Source organism: Drosophila guanche, unplaced genomic scaffold (assembly GCF_900245975.1).
Source record: "Drosophila guanche unplaced genomic scaffold, DGUA_6, whole genome shotgun sequence".
NCBI classification, from domain to species: domain Eukaryota; kingdom Metazoa; phylum Arthropoda; class Insecta; order Diptera; family Drosophilidae; genus Drosophila; species Drosophila guanche.
In genome coordinates, this window is record NW_022995747.1 from 2,072,631 (window position 1) to 2,097,137 (window position 24,507).

The 24,507-nt window shown below is 45.7% G+C and overlaps 4 protein-coding genes across 5 annotated transcripts; 2 read left to right on the plus strand and 2 right to left on the minus strand.

Annotated features, from left to right (window-relative positions):
* Nucleotides 1-409: 409 nt before the first annotated feature.
* Nucleotides 410-24,446, plus strand: LOC117583146 (choline O-acetyltransferase). Its single transcript, XM_034271335.1, has 9 exons — nt 410-616; nt 1,001-1,211; nt 16,869-16,948; nt 17,984-18,175; nt 20,991-21,752; nt 21,819-22,229; nt 22,285-22,431; nt 22,501-22,701; nt 22,920-24,446. The coding sequence occupies exons 1-9, from the start codon at nt 410-412 to the stop codon at nt 23,115-23,117; spliced, it is 2,409 nt and encodes an 802-aa protein (XP_034127226.1). The 3' UTR covers nt 23,118-24,446.
* On the plus strand, nt 1,076-10,771 carry LOC117582850 (vesicular acetylcholine transporter). Of its 2 annotated transcripts, none has more exons than XM_034270918.1 (2): nt 1,076-1,211; nt 7,033-10,771. In XM_034270918.1, the coding sequence occupies exon 2, from the start codon at nt 7,416-7,418 to the stop codon at nt 9,165-9,167; it is 1,752 nt and encodes a 583-aa protein (XP_034126809.1). In that variant the 5' UTR covers nt 1,076-1,211; nt 7,033-7,415; the 3' UTR covers nt 9,168-10,771. The 2 variants fall into 2 exon arrangements, with proteins under 2 accessions (XP_034126809.1, XP_034126810.1); XM_034270919.1 differs by lacking the exon at nt 1,076-1,211 and having other exon boundaries at nt 7,306-7,315; nt 7,369-10,771.
* On the minus strand, nt 18,205-19,062 carry LOC117582854 (peritrophin-55). Its single transcript, XM_034270922.1, has 2 exons — nt 18,967-19,062; nt 18,205-18,893 (listed from the first exon to the last, which is right to left on the minus strand). The coding sequence occupies exons 1-2, from the start codon at nt 18,974-18,976 to the stop codon at nt 18,280-18,282; spliced, it is 624 nt and encodes a 207-aa protein (XP_034126813.1). The 5' UTR covers nt 18,977-19,062; the 3' UTR covers nt 18,205-18,279.
* On the minus strand, nt 19,841-20,801 carry LOC117582853 (peritrophin-55). Its single transcript, XM_034270921.1, has 2 exons — nt 20,672-20,801; nt 19,841-20,611 (listed from the first exon to the last, which is right to left on the minus strand). The coding sequence occupies exons 1-2, from the start codon at nt 20,763-20,765 to the stop codon at nt 19,944-19,946; spliced, it is 762 nt and encodes a 253-aa protein (XP_034126812.1). The 5' UTR covers nt 20,766-20,801; the 3' UTR covers nt 19,841-19,943.
* Nucleotides 24,447-24,507: the final 61 nt, after the last annotated feature.

A 24,507-nucleotide genomic window follows, 5' to 3' on the forward strand; every position in this document is an offset into this window, starting at 1 on the left:
GCAACTGCTGGAATTAACAAAGAAATCGCTGGATTGTCCTGCTGTAAAATAATTACATTGTCTGCGTGTTTGTTTTCTTGTGTTGCCAAGAGGAAAATCCAGCAACTGAAGTGCCAGTCATCTATCCAGAGGCTCTCCCACCCCATACCTGCCTTACATAAGCCCCAAAATGTATGCTACGAAAAACGGAAGCGAACAACACGCATAGGGAACCAAGAGCCAAGCTAAAGAAAACGGAACGGAACAGCAAAGAACTGAGAAAGGAACTGAGAAAACCCAAAAGCAGAGAAGAGACGACACAGAGAGCTAAGGAGAGTGGACAGACAGGTACGAATGTTTGAGAGAAATTGATTTTCCTCGCTTTGCGCGAATAGAAATTTATTCAAATGTGCTCAACTGGGCGAGAGTAATGTGCATGGGAACAGGCGTACTTGTCCGCCTGTCTGCACGTCCGTGCGGAGCTCCGCCAAAGCCAGCCAATTGGTTGACTGCCCCTTGGAGGCGCATGCGTCGTATCCTGCGCCGTGGAAAGCTCACCAGGGGCAAACGGGCACAAACAGGTCTTCGGGCAGCGACGCCTCAAACATTCCAGGCTGAATACCGACAAAATAACGGTGTATGCAGCACGCAGAGAGCCGAGCAGAGCTGAGGCAGCACTGTGGAAGCAGCAGCAGCAGCGGCAGAGCCAAAGCCAGTGCCAGACAGAAGTTACCTTTGCTCCTGCCCGGACGATACAACGCACGTTGCTGCCTCGTAGTCGTTGTCTGTCGTTGTCCTTTGGTGGTGCTGCCAGAGAGAGAGAATTTTGCTTCTTTTTGTGTGTCTCCTCCGCCCCTGCCGCACGGTGTGGTAACGGTGAAACGGGTAGAGTGTCAGTGTGTTCGGTGTGTGGATTGGCGCGCGTTTCCTACGTTTCCTCACTTACATAACAGCGCGTGTTGGCCCAAGAAGAGTCCCCGAAATACCTTGGCAGAAAGAATAGCGCGCGCGTTTGTAAAAGTTTGAAAAGGATCCCAGTGCGAAAGGAGCGAACGTGGCGTCCAACGAGGGCAACAGCAGCGCCGCGGGCAGTGGCGCGGAGTCTGCCGCCCTGTTCTCCAAATTGCGTAGCTTCTCCATTGGCAGTGGGCCGAACTCGCCGCAGCGGGTTGTATCCAATTTGCGCGGTTTCCTCACCCATCGCCTCAGCAATATCACACCGAGCGACACAGGTAAGCCCCAGAGCTCCGCCACTCCCAGCAGAGCAAAATTTTGCTCATCTATTTCGAGTGCTTACATAACGTGACGCCTCGAAAACTGCATATAATTAAAATTAAACAACATCTCTCGTCCGCAAAACACTACACCAGAATAGTTCTCTCTCTGTGTGCAAAAGTGTTTTGTCCTCGTCCAAAGTCTACTCCTCCACCCCTCCAGCACTGCTGTCCTTTGCTATACATAGATTACACTTGTATATACTGCTGTATAAGGTGTACATTTCTGTGTCTGAGTGTGTGTGTGTGTGTGTGTGTGTTCCTCGACACTTGCCACATTTCACAGGGTAGACACATTTTATTTATGTCCCCAAAAATGAGACTCGCGTAGGTTCACTTTTCACTGAATGGGCAAACGAAACGGGAAACGCAAACGGAACGAACTGGAATGGAACATTCACCGTTGGGCTGCCTACCTCGTGTGCTGGCCAAAGCGCCTTCTCTGCTTATGTAACGAACGAACGAGGGCAAAACGGCCAACCCAGGTGCCAGTCATGTCAAAGGGGAGCGTCAAAGACAGCAAGAAAGTTGAGAGGAATTAACTGGGAAGGGAGCTAGCTAAGCACATTTTAATTATAGTTTTAGGCAGAGTTTATAATTAGTAATTTATCGGGTTCTTAGTTTAAGCAAGGAACAGGAACAGGGAGGCAGATGACTTTTCTCAATAATAACTCAATAAATATTTTTTCTGGATAATATTTTAAGCCTTTCCAAACGTTGATGCAATCTTTGGGGCGTATGTGATATATTTGTGGTATTTATTTTGAAAAGATCTAAACTTATCACGCTGTTAAATGAAAAACTTAACGAAGTAATTAAGTCACAACTCAAAGTCGAAGAAGATTTATTTTATCTCACTTCTGAAGCTTTATAAAATTCGTTAATAATTCTGCAAAATATTTTAAGTATCATGGAAGACGTCAGAAAACATTACCTTAATTAAAGCCTGGCATAAATTCATTTGCCAAAACCTTATCACTGACAAACCGCCTTTTCCGATAGACTCTGAGCCCGCTCCTCCTGTTACCTGCCATAACCCATGAATAGACAAACGACTTAATGATCTCTGCTGCCTGTCGATGCTGTCTGTAAAAACATTCTTGCGGCCAGCAATTGGCAAACAATTAGGCAGTAGAACTGCAAGCAAAGTTTTCTTTATTCGATTTGCCCAAACTAATCAAATTTGTGTCGGCTGTGCCATTAAATCGTTACAAGACTCGTCTTGGCTGGGTCTAGTTTTGGGTTCATCAATGTGTAGACACCATCATGCCACAGCCACCTGCCGCAGCAAAGAAATTTTCTCTGGTACTGCGGCGGCGGCTGCTGCATAATGAAGGCAATAAATATAAATTTCACACACAAACATAGCGGAGGGCACGAGACACGAATACAAACAAGAGAGAAAAGCGCCGTTGTCATTAGATTGTTTGCCTTGTAGACGCGTTTGTAGCGCTGATGTGTTCATAGCGGTTTCATGTCAAAACAAAGGGGGCGCAACAACCACTGGCAGCCACAGCCACAGCCTCCGATCCAGATCCAGATCCAGATATAGCCCCAGCTCCAGCTCCTGCTGCAGAGACCCAGCCACTGCCTGAGGGGATGGAAGCGCCCAGAAACAAAGGCTGGCAGGAAGGTAGCTCGTAATAAGCTAAACGAGAAACAAGTAACGCATTTGTCTTGATGCTGTCTGATAAAAGTGTGCCCGGGACCAGGGACTGAGACCCCGGACCAGGCTTGCCTCTCGAGGGTTGCGAACATTGAGCCATCAGCAGCAGACAAGGGGGGACTGCCGGTCAGGGTAGGACACAGAACAGCAGCAGGAGTAGCGACATCAAAAGTCGTAAACCGGGCGCTGATGGTGTTGTTGATTGCTCCGCATTTGCACGGCTACAAATGGTTACATTTTCTGTATGCTAGATACTAGATACGCTGCTCGAAATTAGCAATTTGATAGAGGCACAGACGCTACTATTAATCAAAAACTATATATAGACATGGCCAAAAACTTGTAGTTGCTGAGGAAAATGAACTGAGAAGATGGGAAAACGTCTTGGTCGCACATAAAGGTAATTTATTTATTTTCTTGGTACACACAAAGAGCCATAAATGCCTAGACCTGGAGTCCAAAGTAATTTATGTGCAAATCAATTTGTAATCCGAGGCTGGAAGCTGACCACCACCACGTCCAGAATGGATTGTGAGGAGGGTGCATGGTGGTCGCGGGAAAAGTGCACATGTGTGCGAGAAAGACACGCACATTAGACACGCACTCGCAGGAGGGAAAAGCACATTTTGAGAGTCACTCCCATTATTATAGACAACTCCCATTGTGCGTAGAGCACCTCCCGGAACCGCCCAGTTAATGTTTTGATTTATAGGCAGCCAGAACCCAGCAGAGGCCATCAAAGCAACCCAAAATGGCGCCTCAGTGCCGCCTTTTCTGTTGTTTTCAAGAGAAAGTTTTGAAATGGATCCTCGGGCTAAGTGGCTGCTGGTCCACTGGGAGTTGATAAAAGCACATCAGCATCGGCCAGAGCAACAATAAAAGCAGCAAGCAACCCGTGAAGAGGGTTGCGAACACATTGCCTCACTACCCGAGTGGATTTTGTGGACCTTAAAATGGTTTTTTGCTTTTTCGTTTGCAATTAGAAAATGCGCTAGCCGCTGGCTTAGTTAACCCCGTTCAAGCTAAGCAAATCGATACAAGACAAGACAATTAAACTTGAAACAGAAATGCCACCAAGACAGTCGACAAAGGGGGTTAAGGCTGGCAAGTAAATCGATCCAGAGTGGCACAAGGTGAGGTGGCGCCTCATTAGCTGGCCACAGTTCATTAGATACAATTGGGAAAGGGTGCGCACACGCCTTAGCGAATTATCCACACAAAGCAAAGAGCAGATGGAGCTTTTGCGCAGACAATCGAACAGAGAATGGTCTGGTAAAGTCTTGTATGACACCCTCCTCAGGCCCAGAGCCAGAACTTTGCCGCATCAACCCTTCGCAAGGCCGCCACTTGAACAAAGCAGCTTACAACACTTGCGGGGAGTTTTACAAGACGTGGTTGGGGGCTTCTGCTTTCTGTAGGTGGACTGGGTTTGGGCTTGTGTGTAGGTCGAACACTTGTGAGGATTTTCCGCTGCCGTTTGTCAAGTGGCAGGCAGCGCGTGTGAAATGCGGCTTACCATAAATATTATGATATATTTTATTTGCTGTTTATTTAAGCAGGAACACTCCACCTCCACACCCCCTCCAAAATGCTCAGCGAACATTTCTCTAGATTTTTAATTTTAATGATATACGAACGGGAAGAGAGGTGGAGTTGGGTGTTATACATAAAACATAATATCTGTTGCCCTGGAAAAGGCTTCCAAAAATTTCTGCCATTTTTCGTGCCATCTCATTGTGAATGCAAACAACCTCGACAGGCTCAGAATGTTTGCTATATTGTATCGCATTTTTTATGGGTTACCCTTCAGGAAAATGAAATTTTATTTTACGCTGATTACCTCGTCAGACAGACGGCACACCCATCCAGCCAGCTATGCACGCCCCCGCAGCGAAGCAGCAGAAAAAATTGAATGTAATTTCATTCCCCCTTTTTTTTTGCGTTGGAAAAGCAAACAACCCGAACGTTTGTTGGTGTCTTCCCGTGGAGACCGACAGCAGCAGGCTGCGAATGTTCCCATGGCAACGGCAACAGCGAACAGAAAGCGGCAAAAGTCGAGGATCGTCTTCGAGATGAAGTGGGTGAAACTGTAAGCCTCTGAATGCGGAGAATTTCACTTCAATTGCTGGCACAAAATCCCATTTTGAAGCTAGCGAAAGTGCACTTTGTCTTTGTCTGGCAAGAAGTAGATTGAATTTCCATTCAGACAGCGTCAGTGATGGGTTCGTCTCTCATCTTAAAGCTGCCTGAATATTTCATGTGGAGACAGTCAGACGTCTCTGGTGGGAGCACCTGTAGTCCGAAGCAGGTCGTGCCCCAGGCGGTACATTAATAATGCGGCACAAAGCAAAAACTAAAGTCTTCTTCCCCCTAATTTACTGCGGTGGAAGCTGCATAAAATATGAACGCTCCGACGACTAATTGAGCCAGTCGGAAGTTGCTCCCTGCACAACATGAAAAGGAAACCAAATAGTGCCCCCCACACAGGCAACATCAACGGAGAGCCCAAAAACTCAATGTTTATGCATGGGGGCCTGGGAAATTCGTCAGCTGTCCGCGTGGCCCCTTGCCAGACGGTGCGGAAAAATCAATAAAATTATAAAAGCGTGAATATACACGTATAATTATGCTGCGTGTGTGATTATATTTCCTTGTGAATATATTTTCACTGAATGGTGTTGCTACAATCAACATGTAGGCACACGTTTCTGCACTTGACTCGAGGCTCGCTGCTGCTGCAGACGAGCGTTGACGAACAACCCTCTGATTTAGATAAAAAGCTCGTGCCCCCACCCACCCACAGGGTCAAGTACGGCCACCCACCTGGCCCGGCCCGGCCCGGTCCAGCCCATTCCCATTATGGTAGTTAGGGGAAGCTCAAAAATTAAAGTCTCGCAGACAGCCACACAACATAATTGACTCACGGACATCACGGGGGCTGTTAGTATCCATCTACCATGTGGGGTGTATGGTGTATATTTCTGTATATGTGTGTGTCTATACCCGCCCTCGATCAAGGCAGTACCCAAGGCTGATGAGGCACACACATCCACGAGCGTGGTCATGAAAATTTAATGATAAAACGAAATGTTTTTGTTACGTCTCGTGCCCGTTGCGGGGGCGGCTCTGCCAGCGGTAGGAGCAGGAGAAGGTGTTTCGAGTGGGGGGTAGGTCATATTTATACCCTGCACACGTCGCATGTTAATGTTTTTCCGTATTTGGGGGTGGCTACTCCGCAGCGAGCGATACAAGGTAGATAAATGTTGAAATTGGATCAGCATTGATAGGCAGAGAGAACACAGAAACGAACTTCAGACTAAAGCCGGAATCTTTTTAAAGGCGTGTATCCAATCCGCAATTTTCCTGGAAAAAGTGGGAGCTGTATCCTGTGTGTGGGTTCTTGTGTTCTTCTTTGCTGCAGTTCAAGCTCTGCTTCCTGCTCCCGGGTGCTCCTTGCGTGCGGCTCGAGTGGTCGGACGACCTTTTTTTTTGTTGTGTGGCAAAAGCAATAATTATAATTACAGCAGAGCGTAGGCTTCGGCGTCGGCTTCGGCTTCGGCTTCGGCTTGAGTGAGTACAACCACGTGGCCACAAGGGTCCTCCACTCGAATACACTCCACTTGGGCTGTGGGGAACAGACTCCATGGAAAACCCATTTGAATGAATGGCCACATTTGAAGCGAATTTAGCCGCAAAATCCAATTAAAATAATTGCTTGATAATCATTCAGGCAGCGGGCATATTCAATGACTTAATTGTAGGAATGTACTTACTTTTTGTTCGGTATTTGTTTTATGATTGAAATGTGTGTCACTCGAAAAGAAAAACTAATCTTATGTAATTGAAGAAATGAAAGAATCGAAATCCGAATGCTGTGCTCGCGCTTCATGCCACGAACTAATCCTAATACAATACAATTTCTGTTCACCAGCAGGCAGCCTTTTGCAACACAGAAACAACATTTCAATCATAAAAGCAATCGAAAAATTACTAAAAAAGAAACAACAAATAAAGAAAGTACTAACTTAGCGGGAGGATGGGAGCCATTAATTAATGAACAAACAAACAAACAAAAGAAAAGACTAACGAAATCTTGTTTCTGTGTCGTTAAAGGTTGTTCACTGGCATGCCCACAACTCGTACAACTACAACTACAACAACCACACGAAAACATGTAAAACACAGCAACAGCAACAGCAACAACTATAAACCACCTAAAAGCAACAGCAAAAGCAAAAGCAACAGCAAAGACAAAGGCAAAAGGTAGTGGCAATTAGCGAAGAGGAAACGGAAGCCAGCCATATTTGTAGCCAGTGCTAAGCAATTTCCGGCTGTGACCATGAATTTGACAGGCCACCAGCTGCACCAATAAGGAGCCAAGAAGAGCAGAGAGAAGGTAACTTTGAGTACAAAAGAAAGCAAACGAGCAAACAGGAAGGAGAAGCATAGAACAACTCTTCATACACCACCTCAAAGTTTAGGTAAGAGCTACCAAAATGGCCTCATTCCAAATACCTGTCATCAATCTGGAGCTGCGCGAGGTGAAGGAGATCGTGTGGGAGAAGATCCAGGAGCCGGTGAACCAGCGTCGCCTCATTCTGGTCATCGTCTCCATTGCGCTGCTGCTGGACAACATGCTGTACATGGTGATTGTGCCTATTATACCCGACTATCTGCGTGAGATTGGCAGCTTTGACGAGGGCCCCACGCCACCACCGTTGCGGGATAATGTGACTGGCATGGTCATACCCGTGCATCACGATCACCATGGCCAGGACTCGGCCACGGGCATACTGTTCGCCTCGAAGGCCATTGTGCAGCTGATGGTGAACCCGTTCTCGGGCGGACTCATCGACAAGATCGGCTACGATCTGCCCATGATGATTGGCCTCACGATCATGTTCTTCTCGACGGCCGTCTTCGCCTGTGGCAGCAGCTACAGCGTTCTGTTCTTCGCCCGCTCGCTGCAGGGTGCCGGCTCGGCCTTTGCGGACACAGCGGGTCTGGCCATGATTGCAGATCGCTTCACCGAAGAGAACGAGAGATCGCAGGCGCTGGGCATTGCTCTGGCATTCATTAGCTTTGGTTGCCTGGTGGCGCCACCATTTGGCGGTGCACTCTACCAGTTTGCGGGCAAGGAAGTTCCGTTCCTGATTCTTGCCTTTGTCTGCGCACTCGATGGACTGATGCTGCTGCTGGTGATGAAGCCGCTGAAGGAGCAGATTCGGCAGAGCAAGGAGGTGCAGGATCAGGTCATACCCATCTGGCGTCTGCTCATGGATCCCTACATCGCTGTGTGTGCCGGAGCCCTGACCATGTCGAATGTGGCGCTGGCCTTCCTGGAGCCCACCATCTCGCTGTGGATGGAGGACAACATGACCACGGAGAACTGGAAGATTGGCATGGTGTGGTTGCCCGCGTTTTTCCCGCATGTGCTGGGCGTCATAATCACCGTGAAGATGGCCCGCAAGTATCCGCAGCATCAGTGGCTGATGGCCGCGGGCGGACTGGCACTCGAGGGCTTCTCCTGCTTCATTATACCTTTTTGTACCGGCTACAAGATGCTCATGCTGCCCATCTGTGTCATCTGCTTTGGCATCGCGCTCATCGACACTGCCCTGCTGCCCACGCTGGGCTACCTGGTGGACGTTCGCTATGTGTCCGTGTATGGCAGCATTTATGCGATCGCGGACATCTCATACTCGATTGCCTACGCCGTGGGGCCAATCATTGCCGGCGGCGTGGTGGAGGCCATTGGCTTTACTGCCCTCAACTTTATGATTGCCTTCTCGAACCTGGCCTATGTGCCCGTGCTGCGCAAGCTGCGCAACATCTACGACTTCAAGCCGTTCGAGAATGAGGCCAACATCCTCATGCAGGATCCGCCCAACAAGGAGTACCAGACGTACGTCATGCACGACCAAAAGCAAGTCGAGGGTGAGGTGAAGAATCACCTGGAGTACGGGCAGCAGTATCAGCAGGAGCAGGAGACCAATCTGGACGATCAGGGTTACGAGTACCAGCAGCAGCAGCAGCAGCAGCAGCACAACCAGCAGGGATACCAGCAGGCAGGTGGCTATCAGCAGGATCAGGGCTATCAGCCGGGCTATCAGGAGCAGGGCGGCAGCTATGCCCAACAGGGACAGCCACGTGTGGCCAATCCCTTCCAGCAGCAACAGCAGCAGCAACAGCAGCCTCAAAGCAGAGGTCCAGGCGCACCAGCGAATCCCTTTAGACAAGGATTTTAAACTGTTGTCTAGCTCTAACTTCGAGTGTTCTTTTGTACAACTCTAACTCTGTTTTTGGCAGTGTGTTTTGCACAGTTTGTTAGTTATTCGTTTATCGTTTTATTTGTTGAATACACACAGACACACAGACAAAACATACAGACATAATATATAGGCAAGTGGTACGTACACTATAACGAGCATAACATGCAGATAGTTAATACAGCAGCTAGTTAATGCCAATGCACCGCACCAATGTTTTGTATTATACACGAAAGTTGAACGACAAAAGAAAACTACATCTACATGCATGTAGATACATGTTACATGTTACATGTATGTAATAGCAGCTATATAGAGCGAGCCCAGATCTTGGGACGCCTATGCCCTATACTCAGTACTCAAGCAGCCGTTTTCGTGTCTATCAGTCAGTGAGAAGCTAGAGAAACCAAAGAATCAGTCATAGTTAGGTTAAAGGATGGGAGAGCGCAGATACTCCCCATATCAGATATTATATACACACACATACACATATAAATATATATATATATATTGTATACAAAATAGTTGTTGTAAGCGGCTTAGCTGGACCCGGACCACTCTCACCCAAGTGCCGCCGTCCTACAGGCAATGGCATCCATATCGCAGACATATCAAAGAAATGCACAAATCGAAATCCTTCAACCCCCCGCCGCTGAACAAAAAAGGAACTCTTTCGGTTGTCATTGTGGCGGACTTGGGGCCCGAGAGTGGCTTCGTGACCAGACAAACCATATTATTTTCCAATTTTTCAACTTGAATTTGAGTTTAGTGTTTCACAACATAAGACACAACCAAGGTAACGATACATATCAGAGTCTCAATGGCTCGCCTGTTAAAATTACCAAAAGTGATATTACTTATTGCTACTAGTCTATACATAAACACTTATATATATACATATAAAATATATCTTATCATATCGATAACATACAAAACAAAACCCTACTTTTAGGTCGTACGTAGACTGTACATATAAGCCCGAAAGAAACCGAAGAAATCAATTTGAAATTATTCAAAGTTTCATAGTTACCTACCAATCAATTATTATTTGCTTGTTGACTCTATGAGCGAAGGCGGTTCAGAGGTAAACTCTGGCACTGCTGCCATAGCAGCTCATCTATAGCATAGCATAAATGTGTGTACCTTGTCTATAAGATAAAGTTAAAACAAAAAGCAAAAAAACTAAAAAACTAAAACTAAACCTAAAGATAAATATATCAAAAATATTTGATTCATTTCGATGGCACCACTTTTTTGAAGGCAGTTTACTGTGCCCTATATTATACACCTTTTTAGCGGAATCTTAGGATCTACTCATACAGAGCGATATATACATATATCGATAAGCAAACTGATCTTTTATATACAACTTATGCATACGTATATGGATTTCAATGTACATTTCTCAGATGTGTTCTAGTCAGCAGTTACAACTTACGTATGTATATCTCAGACTTTCTACATATATCGGTGCACATATCAGTGGAAATGGCCAGCAAATATACAAATTTGTATCTTATGAATTACAAGAGCAATTGGTTAAATCAGCTTGCCTACATACAAACATAGATATAGCATATAGACAACAAAGAGTACTCTTATACATGTGAAATGCACTGATTTTAATGAAAGAATTATGTACGAATTATGTTCAAGAATTAGTGGGAATGAAGAGAAGATCTAAACTGAATTTGGAAATCGTTTTATCATTGGATGTATCTATCATATCCCCATTCTTCTCATGAAGTTTATAAATAGTACAGCCTTTCTTTGTTTTTTTTTTTATGTTTTAACAAGAAATAGGAACTGTTAAATATATTTTATTATTATACAAAAAAAAAACTCAATTCTATTTTGAAGATCTTACATTTTCCAAATTTACTGATCAGATTTATTTGTATTTGTCAACAAAAGAAACAAATGGTTTAAAGTAAATTGAATAAATTGCGTTTTTGTTACGAAATTCTCTCAAAATATTTACATAATTTCAATTGATTTTACAGAGCAAATAAAAACACACACACAATTCGAAATATATATGTATACACAGTTCTACATACATATTTACAGAGAAGCTGTAGAAATACTCTTAACTATAAAATGAATTAAACTCATGAAAAAATCTCCCATCAAAAGTATCAATTAAAAGGAAGGACAAAGGAAGGAAGCGGTGATGAATAGAGAGAGACGTTAAAGCAAATTAACATATTTATATATACATATACATATATATGATGAATAGAAAACCCAGTAATTAAAATAGTCAATAAAGAATATAGAATTATGTACCATATTATCAATAGAGTGTTTGTTTAAGTAGCTAACTAACAATAGAATTTTAAATGCGAGTAACCATACAAATATTTAACATAAACAAAAATGTACAACCCAAAAGCAATATTTCTGACAGATGCCTAAAAAAAAATGAACTAAAGCATCATCAGAGCAGAGCCCATGGCCATATCTTTTTTCAATTCTCTTTCAATCTTTCTTTCGATCTATTCGAATATTCTATAAAATTCGATCTGAACTTTCAATGCATCAATGGCTGGCTATAAAATAGATGGATGCCAGGCAGAGGAAGCAGAGGGCATAATGTATATGAAGAATCTTCCAACTTGGGTTTACAAATATTTCTAAAAGGCTAATAATAACCATCATCACATCATAGTGTAGTCAACCCAGGTGTAATCCTGGTTGAGGGAGTGCCGGAAAATGTGTAATAACTTACAGAAAGAGTAAGAGCGTGAGGAGTGCATCAAGCATATAAATATAATTATAAATATAACTATAAATACGAGTATAAATTTACAAAATATGTATAATAAAATAGACTATATGAGATTACATATGAATGAATATAACAAGCGATAGAAGTTAATTGAATTGAATTGAATGGTTATACTCTGCGTATTACAAGTGTTAAATGTTCAATGGCATTACATATAAATTATATGAATTATATATAAATCACACAACACTGTGCGCTATACATAATTAATGAGTAACTAAAACTTAAATATCTAAAGTAAAAACCAAAAAAAACAAATACCAAACGATATAGGTACGTAAATGTATTCTTTGGGCAGTTTCTATTCGTTCGTAGCACAGAAAAATAATTTATATTTTTTCGTAAAAGTATGTCAAATGCCTCTCTCTCTCTCGACAGTTTCTATGTGTTGTGTGAAAGTTTTAGAAAATTGAAATGTAACCCCTAGATGGAATGGAATGAGTTTGACCCACAGTTCAGTTTCGTATTTGTATATAAGACATGTCGTTAGTTTCGAATGTAATTTTTGGTCAAGAGTCAAAGTGTTTCAAGTACATAAATAATGAGTAATATAATCGTATACTTGTGCGACTTGTGCAGTTTTGTTTCGGCTAATGTTATAGGCGTTTCTGTTATATATATTAAAAAATAAATATTATTATAAACATACCAAAAAATAAAAGTAAGCAAGCGGAAACAAGAAATCTTACTCTAACAACTCTAACAACAATGTATCCAAAAGCCCAGTTCTGTAACGTTGCTGTTCAATTTCCAAGTCTATCCATCTATCTATTCTATACTTAATTATGTTTGTATCAGATATATGCCCCAAAAGAAAAACTAAATGCTATGCATATCAAAACGAAAGCGAATCAATGATCGAATAAATAGCTAGAGCATACAATATTTTCAAAAGAATACGCCCCAAATATACCCTCAATAATCAAATGTATACAGGATGATGGCATCTAGAAGCAGGAACTGGATCGGACTGCCGACCCACAAATATCCCTGAAATTCGAGTCTTAAGTGAGCGAAAGTCTGACTTAACTGTGTGGCACTTTTGCTGGACGATTTCAAGGATATTTCTAACCAAACACAAATACAGAATACAGAAAACCACTCACACATTCGGCATTGGTCTGTGACCGTATTTGAAATGCATCCACTGAGAATTTCCAGCTTCAATGGGGAGTGCCTCTGGCCAAAGAAAACAAATGTTATGAATTCGTGAATTGAACCAACAGCAACTACTCGTATAACCGAACGTATAAGCACTGGCAAAGAGCTATAAAGGAAAGATATTGAATAATTACAGAGCGACACACAAAAACACACAGACACCAACAAACACACACCAACAAAACACACACAAAAACAAACATGTACTATTGAAATATAATTGTTAACCATGGAAAAAGAAAAGTGTCTTTCTATTAACAATTAATGCAATTAATTAGCTAATGCAAGGAAGGAAGCTGAACATGTCCAGTTCGGGGTGGAGTTACCTTTCAAGTTGGATCAAAATCGAGCCATCAATTCAAGCCAAGGTGGAAGATGGAGCGAAAACTTTTGCATGCTTCTCCGCCCTGTTTTCTGGGTTGGGTTTACTTTGCAGATCTCGGGGGGTGGACTGTGTGGACCTGTGTGCGTGCCCTGGGGCCAGAGATTCGTGTGGAAAATGATTTTATGTTTGCAATTTCCATTAGCAACTTTGGGCTGCGTCACGAACAGCAAGCACGTGAAGGCTGAAAAAGTTTCTGCCTTTTTGCTGGGGAGGATTTGGCTTCAGGGCGAGCACAACCACAGACAGAGAGGTGAATCAGCTCTCCTCCTACTATAAGTGTGTGTGTGTGTGTGTGTGTATCTTTTGGTTAAAGTTGCCTGAAGACTGGTAAGCTAAGCCGCAAACAGGGCAGCAAGTCAATGAGTGCCAGTGGCAGTTCTGCTCCCATTTCTGCCCACAATTGTTTCAGCCACAATACGCTGGCAATTTGTGCTTTCCGCTTGTGTCAATTCGAACAATTACAAAGAATCTCCAATGCCTCAATGCGGCAGTTAATTTGAGTTTGGCGCACAAAAGTATGCCAGGCATTTGCCGACGAACAAAATAAAGCCAAGCGAAGACAGGCCCCAGACCCAGAGCCAGAGCCAGAGCCAGGAACAGGCCACAAAAGAGCAATGAAGTACGGGAAGTACAGCCAGCCGCTAAGACCGTAAAGGATTTACGGCTCAATTGTGATGTGCGTGCGAAGGGAGCGACAGGGGCCCACCCTTACAAGCGTATAAAGCCCTTTACGAGCAGCCAAACCGAACCGAACAAAGGCGGAAAAACTCATTCATTCATTCATTCTCTCATCCATTCATGGCCTGGGCTTCGACAATGTTATGACCCTCTGCGAGCAGGCAGGAACCCCAGCATCCCGCCTGGTACCAGCACCCATACTGCGGTCTGGGGGTCACAGCTTGTACCGCTGGTGTTTTATGTAGTCGCAACGTGTCGCGACTCCCCAGCCTCGTTTGGGTACGGATTTGTTTTGCCTTTTTAAATTCTTCTCCTTCATTTGCTTCGGTTAGCAGCTGCCATTGCCGGCTACGTTCTAATGAGCTACGGGTCTTGGGGTTGACTGTTGCTAAATTGGAATCATGCCAGCAGAAACATTATTTTTCATTGGGATTACATTTTTATCGCATTGTCTGACAGGCGGCAGCAGTTGCCTGTCATAGAGGAGGAGGAGTGGGCATGGGCGGGTCGGAATGCTATGATTTCGAGCGTGATTTTTGCAGCTTAATAATGAGCCGCTCGGTTTACTGACGCGTTTTATTGGTGCGGCATTTAAAGAGGAAAGACGTGTTGGACATAAGCTCCAAACGCTTTGTAATGTGTGAATTGTCCGGGGCATAGCTTTATCCCCATCTCTACAAAAGTTATGGCCCGGTCCAAATCGAATCATGATTTGGCACAAAAACTGACAGAATCGAACAAATTGAAGCTGACAGAAAAGGGGAGCGTTGCTCCAGCTGCCATTGTAATGGTGCATGAATATTTGATTAGCCTGTCTGTCTGTCGCTCTAATCAGAAATCCCGGCCATCAATCAATCGATCAATCAATTGGAAAAGTGTCTTCGCCAATGCATCTAATTGAAGGTGACACGCCCCGCTGGCTGGTCACGAAATCCCAATGGAAAATGCAGCAGCAGCAAGTGAAAATTCCTATTCATATTTATTAAGTCCGAAATGCCCGTAAACTTTATAATTAAAATTTATCTTTACGCATCAAAGCTACAACTTTAGCGGCACTTTTTGAGTAATTGATATTTGCTCCATTAAGAGGCAAAAATATTAGCCAGATCCCAAAGGCTGAGCAACCCCAAAGATGGCACCCAAACCAGAGCTTTAATTACTTAATTTGAATTCCTCTGCGCCGCTTCCTAATACAATTTATTACAATTTGCAGATGGGCAGGAGAGGGGCTAGGGCTAGAGCTCGAGCTGGTTACGGGCTGGTTTTGTGGTTGCTGTTGGAGTTCCACCAGCAATGACAACAATGGAGACGTACGGATGGACGGACGCTCAAATTGCTGCCACGTGACTCCATTGTGTGATTACCTCCGCCAGCTAGTTGGCTGTACCGGGTTGGGGAATCTTTACCAGCAAGATAATGAAAAAAGGATAATAAATTGCATTAAATTCGACATCGTTGTGTGTGGGAAGGGCGACGCGTGCCACCGCTAACCTCCACTCGTTTTCCTTTCATCCCGATATTGTCATAGCATAACTTTTATTAATAACATTATGATTGTGCTCAGAAGGTGGGTGCAGGCCACGTTAGGACTCCACCACTCAGAGCGGAAGTGCTTCAAAGCGGTCAAGTGCTCGATAAACTTACTCTCTTGCGCTTCCCACTCAAGTGACGAACATTTTTGATTCGATTTTTAGAACCCCTGTAAGAGTAGAGAGACAAGACACACATTAGAAATGGGTAGAAGAAAACGTTGACAATTTTTGGAAATTTTGTGTGCTAAATGTGAATGAAGGGAGGCCTTTCCGTTGATCCAATTTAAAGACAAAATAAAGCATCCACTAGGTATCTAATTTTCAGTTGTGATTGCTGATTGTATGTTGAAAATTCTCAATAACTACCAGTGGCAGTGACAACACTCGCAGCCTCACTCGTGGGCCATGGCCATGCGAACTAAAGCCGGAAATTTGCTTGGGGTTCGGAACGGGAATGGGCAGCCGGAAGTGCTTATACAGTTGAGTTACATCAATGACAGTCGAAAGTTTTATTGGGGGGAAAATCAAGACGGACGTCTAAAAGGAAATGGACGAGGGTTTAAGCTCAAGAGTTTTCAGTTTCCTGTGCACAATTTTATTGCATTTTGTGAGCGGATGCCTGGCCAAGACAATAAATGGCAAACTGGCACGAATTTGTCTGAAGCTCACATGTGTGGCTGTGGGTGGGGAAACAAGGTTAGGGGATAGAGTAAAACGAACTTGAGATAAAGCGAAACCAAATCATGGAAGGGTTCCACTGTTTTGTGGAATTTCTCAGCTGCAATCTCATGCCTTGGTGACGCATAGGCCATACGTCTTGCTGTCATTCCACATAGCCGATAGCATTAGGTATGGGCCTTGTTTTTTGGGATATAACCAGCTAAACGGCTGCGTAGACCCACTTGAGATTTGTGACAGTGATTAACTAGCTTGTTGGTATCGGTATCGGTCTGCTCTGGCCTGGTGTTAACGATTGCAGACTGTGACTGTGTGACAAGCAACGCTCAACGGCTCAACCCTCTCCAACAAATGAAATTACTCAACAATTAAATTGTGTTGTTCAACAAGCGCTTAATCAACGATCAACGACTTGTGTCGTTTGTTGGTTTTTCTTTTTCTTTTGTTACTTTCAGGATGGAAAGACTCGATATTGTCGATTCCCAAGAAATGGCTCTCAACGGCGGAGTCCGTAGACGAATTTGGATTCCCTGACGTGAGTAAAATTGATTAAACAAATTTCCGTATTTCTCTTTTCTGTTTGCTGGAACTGCTGGTTCAAATATTTGCCCAAAAGCTACTTGAATTATTCAAAGCCCAAACTCGAATACACACACAAATAGACAGACAGACAGACAGACACACAGACTAATCCTGTTTGTTATAATTACAAATGCAAATAACAAGCGCTTTTGTGTACGTCGCCAGTTCGAAGGGGGGAGAAGGCAAGCCGGCGGCCTGGCAACCAACCTGCCAGCCAGCCCTCTCAGCTTGGGCAAACAAACCTGCCAGCCCGAAGCCTCACACTCTCGCTCACCTGACAAAAAGCACAGCAGCCCCGTAGCAACCCCCAAAAAATAGAGATTGAGATAGAGAGAGGGGGTACAGGATGTTCCTTTGTCGCTGGCTGCCATTGAAAACTGAGCTCGGTAAAGTCAACAGCATGCTGACACTTTTTTCAGCGTTTCGACTGTTTTTTGTTAAGTGGCAAATTGTGTTTTGCGACACCAGCCAGTAGAACAAACCCACGGCTGTAAGTTTCAGCATTTAGGCAGCAGAATCCCGAACCCAAACCCGACTGAGCTCCAACAGATTCATGAAAATCGATTGGAATGCAGCCAGCAGCCCCCCAGGCGACTGGGGAATTTCAAGTGCAGAACTCTCAATTAAGATCTTCAGAGGGTGGCCGGCAAACCGGGAAAACGGAATAGAAAGAAATTTCAAGGACTCAATGCCCGTGGCTGTCAGATTCGTGCCAATGCCATGCCATTTCTTTCCCTTCTTTTTTTTGTTGTGTGATTTGCAATTTAGTTCCCTGGGGGATAAAGTCTCTGTGTTGCCGCTGGCGCTGCGAGATGAAAACTTTCCATTTGGAGCTCGATAATGTCATGCATACAAATGAGGAAAATGCGGAGAAAAATAAGGGAAAACCCCAGCTTGAGCTGACACAAAACGAAATGAAATTTGCAGCTCGAACCCTTAACTTTGCCCACTGACGAAACCCTTTTACATTTACCTTATCCTTTGGCAGACTCTACCCAAGATACCCGTCCCACCACTGGAGGAAACGATGGCCGACTATGTGCGGGCTTTGGAGCCCATAACGACGCCGGCGCAGCTGGAGCGCACCAAGGAGCTGATCAGGCAGTTCACGGCACCGCAGGCACTGGGCGAGCGACTGCATCAGTATCTGCTGGACAAGCGCGAGGTGGAGGATAACTGGGTAAGCCTTGATGGGAGGGTGGTGGTGGATATTGGATCATTGTTCTGGCGAACACTTTATTCATGGGAATATCTTTAACTGTGCGGAAGTGCTTAACGTTGCGTTTAATTCGGGACAGATGCCTCGGGTGCGGTGGGGGGAGTGGGATCTAGGTTCGGGGCGGTGGGCACAGGCGTCACCGGAGTGGGCACATTGCTCTCTCCTGGGGAGGGTGGCTGGGGAATGAAGATGGTGGTGCCCGAAGGTGTATCCCCGGGAGCGTTCGTGCTGATGCCAGAATCGGTGGGTGGCCCTGGCATAGCTACGGTGGTGGTGGGTGCCGCTGTGGTGACTCCAGCCGTGGTTTTGCCAGCATCTGCGGTGGTTGCGCTGCCCGTGGTCGATGGTGCCGGTGTGGTGACGGCCGGTGTGGTGGCACCAATGGGCACGCAGGTGGCCTTGAAGGGCAGAGCAGAGCAAGTGGTGGAGGGTATGTACGAGTCGCAGGAGGCACAGTTCTGCAGCACGTAGCTGAAGTAGCCCGAGTTGGGGCAGGTTGTCAGCGTGCCAGTGCCGCCCACTTTGGCGCACTGATAGTAGGTCTGGGCATTCTCATAGTTGGGCAGCTTAATCCCTGCCTTGGGGCAGTTGATCGGATCGATCTTCTCCGTGTACACGGGCGTGCGGACACACGAACTCTGGGCATTGACGGCCACAATGGCGGCCAGCACGAAGATCACTTTGGGGATGGATGGATGGAATAGTTTATAGAATCTCTTGGGCATTCTGTATCCTTGTAGCCAGACACTTACCGGTTCTCATATTTGCTGCTGCTGATTTTGGGGTTCGCTTCGACTGACTCGCTCTTAACTCGGCTCACTGATCACTGATGCATTTCGTGGCGTTGGCAAAGCCTTTTTATGCCACCTGCGCGAACATGTTAGACATTTGTAATCAGCCCGCTGCTAGATTAATTCATGTCTTGTCAGGCATTGGTGGGGCATTGCTGGGTGCGAAATTAAAATCACAAAATGCCAAACGCTACAAAATAATTGAACTGAAATGCGCCTTAAAAGAGGCGAGTGCCTCTCGCTCTCACTCTCTGCAAGTTTGGGTAATCTTCAACCGCCCCAAGAACCAAAGATAACAAATGGCGGAAACTACCAGCAACAATTAGCATGACTGCGGAAGATCATCTATGAGTGAGGAATACTAGCTGTGGAGTGTGAGCAGTGCTGACTGGCAATGACTTCATGGCATTTCTGCCGAATTGAATTTCTCGGCATTCTTTATCTTTGGCACGCAGATAACGCAGAATCATTTCTAACCAAAACTGGGAATCACTTTGTGCTGCTCTCAACGGATGTGTGCTTTGTCATTTAAATGACAGTTTCCTTGGTGTTTGGTAACCCAATTAGAGAGCTTCAGCTTCAGTTTCTAGCTGTGGCGCTTCAGCAGCTATTCTTTCTTCTCTTTTTTGTTGGTTGCTTGTTCCCATTTTACATTATCGGAAACAAATGTCAGAGTATCATTCCGAAAATAACAAGAAATCGTAATCAATTAAAATGTCAACTCAACTCTCTTTCCAACGATAAGGCAGGGCACATTGCTGACAGTTAGCGATACCTCCGATGCCCCCCTTTGCCCCTCTTCCTTTGCTCATAGAAAATTTCCCTTTTTTGGCCGTTTTGCAGTTGGATATTTAGTTAATTGTTTTATTGTTATTTGCTATTTTCTGAGTTGTGAATGGAATTTCCGCTTGCTGTAACGATGGAGATTGGGCTTGCTCTTAGGCAGTTTGTGTCTTCTTCTGGGCCTTGCTGGGTGGCGTGGGCTTCTTGGCGGCCTTGGAGGGTGCCACTGGCTTCTTGGCCGCAGCAACGGGCTTCTTGGCAGGCACTGGCACGACTGGCTTCTTCATGCCGCTGCCCTTCTGGGGCATGGGAGCAAGTGCGGGCTTGAGGGCAGAGTCCACAACTGGTGGCTCGGGTGCTGGGGTCGGGGGAATTGGGTGAACAATAACCTGCTCCTCGGGCTGGTGCTCGTGCTCGTGATGTTCGTGGTGTTCGTGGTGCTCAAAGTGCTCGGCGTGGTGCTCGTTGTTGTGGTTCTGCTCGTACTGGTTGTGTGCAGAGGTGGACACACTGGGGCCCATCACTGGCGGTGCATCGTCCACGACGGTCATGGTGATGGGTGCAGCCGTGGGCAGGACATCGATTGGTGGCGCTGGAATGTAGTGGGAGGGAGCGGCGCACTGCTGCAGCACAAAGGTGAAGACCTCGCCGGGCGGGCAGTGGATGGTCAGCTGGCTGCCGTAGACACCCTGGCACACATAGTACTCAGAGTTGCTGTGGTAGCTGGGCCAGCGGATGCCAATCTCCCCGCGGGCGCACTGCAGCTTGTAGCTGACATGAGCCTGGGCAACGGCTGCCAGGCAGAGCAGAGTAAGGGCAAATACTGCAAGGAAAGGGAAGGGTTTTAGGAATATTTTTACAAAGAGTTGCGAGCGTGTCCTACCTTTCATATTAGGGCTGCTGGGTTTGGGGTATCCGTGAATGCTGTTGGGAGCTCTGGTACTGGTACTGGTACTGGTACTGATTTCTGTTCGCATCAGTTGCCATTATTTATAGTGCTTCGATGCTATCGTTGAGTATCTGTCGATCTCTGCACGCAATGTCTGAGATAAGATGCGATTCTCGCTGATAAAAGCATGCCACAGCATCGGGGGCAAGCCCAAATTTCGGGGCCCTAATTGAATTTGTGTCGAACATGGAGCGGAAATGGCTACAATAATATCGTTTCCATGTTACACCTCAACCATTTGTGACCTTCCCAGGCCTACTACTACTGGCTCAATGACATGTACATGAATGTGCGCATTCCCTTGCCAATCAACTCGAATCCTGGCATGGTGTTCCCCCCCCGACGCTTCAAGACCGTCCACGATGTGGCCCACTTTGCGGCGCGACTGCTCGCTGGGATTCTCGCGCACAAGGAGATGCTGGACAGCGGGGAGCTGCCACTGGAGCGTGCCGCCTCGCGTGAGAAGAACCAGCCGCTGTGCATGGCTCAGTACTATCGTTTGTTGGGCTCCTGTCGCCGGCCCGGCGTTGAGCGCGACTCCCAGTACCTGCCGTCGCGTGAGCGAACCAACGACGAGGATCGCCACGTGGTTGTCATTTGCCGCAATCAAATGTACTGCGTGGTGCTGCAGGCCTCCGATCGCGGCAAGCTATCCGAGAGCGAGATTGCCTCCCAAATCCTCTACGTCCTAAGCGATGCTCCCTGTCTGCCGGCCAAGCCATTGCCAGTTGGCCTGCTGACTGCCGAGCCGCGGACACGTTGGGCTCGGGATCGCGAGGCTCTGCAGTCGGATGAGCGCAATCAGCGCAATCTGGAGCTCATAGAGACGGCGCAGGTAGTGCTCTGTCTGGACGAGCCACTGGGCGGGAACTTCAATGCTCGCGGCTTCAGCGGCGCCACGCCCAGCATGCACAGGGCCGGAGATCGCGATGAGACGAACATGGCACACGAAATGATCCACGGCGGTGGCAGTGAGTACAATTCAGGCAATCGTTGGTTCGACAAGACCATGCAGGTGAGTCCAGCAGGATGTTGGACCTTCGAATGGGGCTAACATTTGGCTCTGCCCCTGCCCCCACAGCTCATCATCTGCACCGATGGCACTTGGGGCCTGTGCTACGAGCACTCCACATCCGAGGGCATTGCCGTGGTGCAGCTGCTGGAGAAGATCTACAAGAACATTGTCGACCATCCGGACGAGGACAATGGCCTGCCGCAGCATCATCTGCCGCCGCCCGAGCGTCTCGAGTGGCACGTGAGTGGCCCACAGCTGCAGCTGCGTTTCGGCCAGGCTGCCAAGAGCGTGGACAAGGCCATCGATGATCTGGACTTTTATGTCTATCGCTATCGTGGCTATGGCAAGACATTCATCAAGTCGTGTCAGGTCAGTCCGGATGTGTACATTCAGCTGGCACTGCAGTTGGCGCACTTCAAGCTCTATGGACGTCTGGTGGCCACCTACGAGAGTGCATCCACGAGGAGATTTTTGCACGTGAGTGTGGACTCCTTTCTATGTAATTAAACTTATACTTGTGTGTGTCTTCTAGGGCCGCGTGGACTGCATTCGAGCGGCTAGTACGGAGGCTTTGGAATGGGCCAAAGCCATGTGCCAGGGTGAGGGCGCCAATGTGACGCTGGAGAGCGATCGCGAGGATGAGGAAGAGGCGCGCAAGGTCACATTTAGCATTTACAGTGTGCGTATACAAGCCTGACCAAGCCCAACCAAGGGAACCTCTATCTTATCTGTATAAATCTATCTACAGAAGGACCATCTGCGTGAGCTCTTCCGCTGCGCTGTGGCCCGTCAAACCGAGGTGATGGTGAAGAATATTCTGGGCAGTGGCATTGACATACCGCTGCTGGGACTGCGTGAGGCTAGTGTGGAGGTCACTGGCGAAATGGCCGAGCTCTTCACCGATGAGTCCTACAAGATTTCGCAGTGTTTCTTGCTCTCCACCAGTCAGGTAGTAAATTTCAGGCAGCCACCTAACCACACCCGCACCTTTCACTCGCTCTGCACCACTGTTTGCACCACTTGATCTATTTTTGCACCACAATCACAGCACAGTCTAGCACCAGAGCACTCACCCGCTGCACAAGTACGTATCCAGCTAGTCGTGTGGCTTGTTCCAGTACCCGTCTCTCCGTTCTGTGACTAAAATGCCGCCCGATCCGTCTACAGGTTGCCTGCAGCACGGACAGCTTTATGGGCTATGGTCCAGTGACACCTCGTGGCTATGGCTGCTCCTACAATCCGCAGCCCGAGCAGATAGTCTTCTGTGTGTCTGCGTTCTACTCGTGCGAGGACACGAGCGCCTCTCGCTATGCCAAGTCGCTGCAGGACTCGCTGGACATAATGCGGGATCTGTTGCAGAATTAAAGGGAATATAAAATATATACAACAATATATATATACATATCAGTAAATGTACCTTAGCAAAAACTAGCAAACGAAACTAAACATGTAAAATCTGTGGTTAACTGGCGTCCGCGACTGAGTCCGCGACCTTCTGGCGTTTCATTTGTGACCAAAAGCACCACCAAAGCGAAGCCACCCAACGAGCGTTGTTGGGTTCGAAAAGAAAAACGAAAAAACGAACAAAAACTAAAGTCAATCATTGCTATCATGTTGTCCCCTCACCTAACCAAAAGTACTCCGCGTAGATGGCCCGCAGATGCCATTCTAGTCAATTAAATGTCTTAGAGCAATTTTATGCGCTGTTATCTGAGTGTGTTAATTATACTAAGCGTATATATGCAATATAATCGTAACAAACAAATATCAATTAATGGACAATTGACAAAAAATTAAATTAGCCGAGCTTAGAACCTTTGTTTGACAACCTTTCCCCTAAGCAGTTTGGCCATGCCGCCCACAAGTATGCAATACTTTCGTTACGTTTCGCGTTGTGCTCTAAAATATGTACTAAAAAGAGAACTAAAAAAAGAAAGAAAGTAGCTGTATTATCTCCATGCTTGTTACTACAATTTCGTTGCTTGTTGTTCGTTTAAAAACAATTATAATTACTCGCAAGAGAAACATATATTCATGTGCGTGTTTAGAGAGCAGAAATGGTATACTATGCCCGTAACTAAAGGCTTTTTGGAGGAATATATATATACAATACATATCTGAGAAATAGAGGAAAATTCTAGAGAGAAATCATTGTACGCGTATAGACTTGAGACGTAACAATACATATCAATAAATTTACATGCGCCCCAGCAAGGGTGTGAAGAGAAAGAAGGAAAAAGGAAATTATATATCTACTATATAGAAAATAACTAAATATATATATGTTTGTCTGTTTGAAATGTTAGTGACACGTGTGTTTTGATAGTGATTATCGGATCGCTATCAGTCAAAAAATATTCTATAAAATATATACGTATGTTATTTACATGAAGAAATGATATATATGGAAAACTGTTAGAGAAACAAAACTAGATACTATAGAACATATATATGTGTATGTGCGTATATCGAACTAGTTGCTGTGTTCATTGTTGCTATCTTTATATTGTTTAAACTTTAAAAACTGTTAACTGAAACTGTCGCTACATAAATACATATCAACGAGTTATATCTGTCTATCCCCCGTCTAACCGAACTATGTTACGTTAATGTTTGTCGTTAAGTTTTACTTGATCTTGATTCCGTTGTATTGTATGCAAAAATAATCACCAGAAATGAAAAAATAAATAAAATGCATTACCAATCAAACGCATTCAATTATTCGTTGACCTACAATTGGATTCTGATCTGGGTA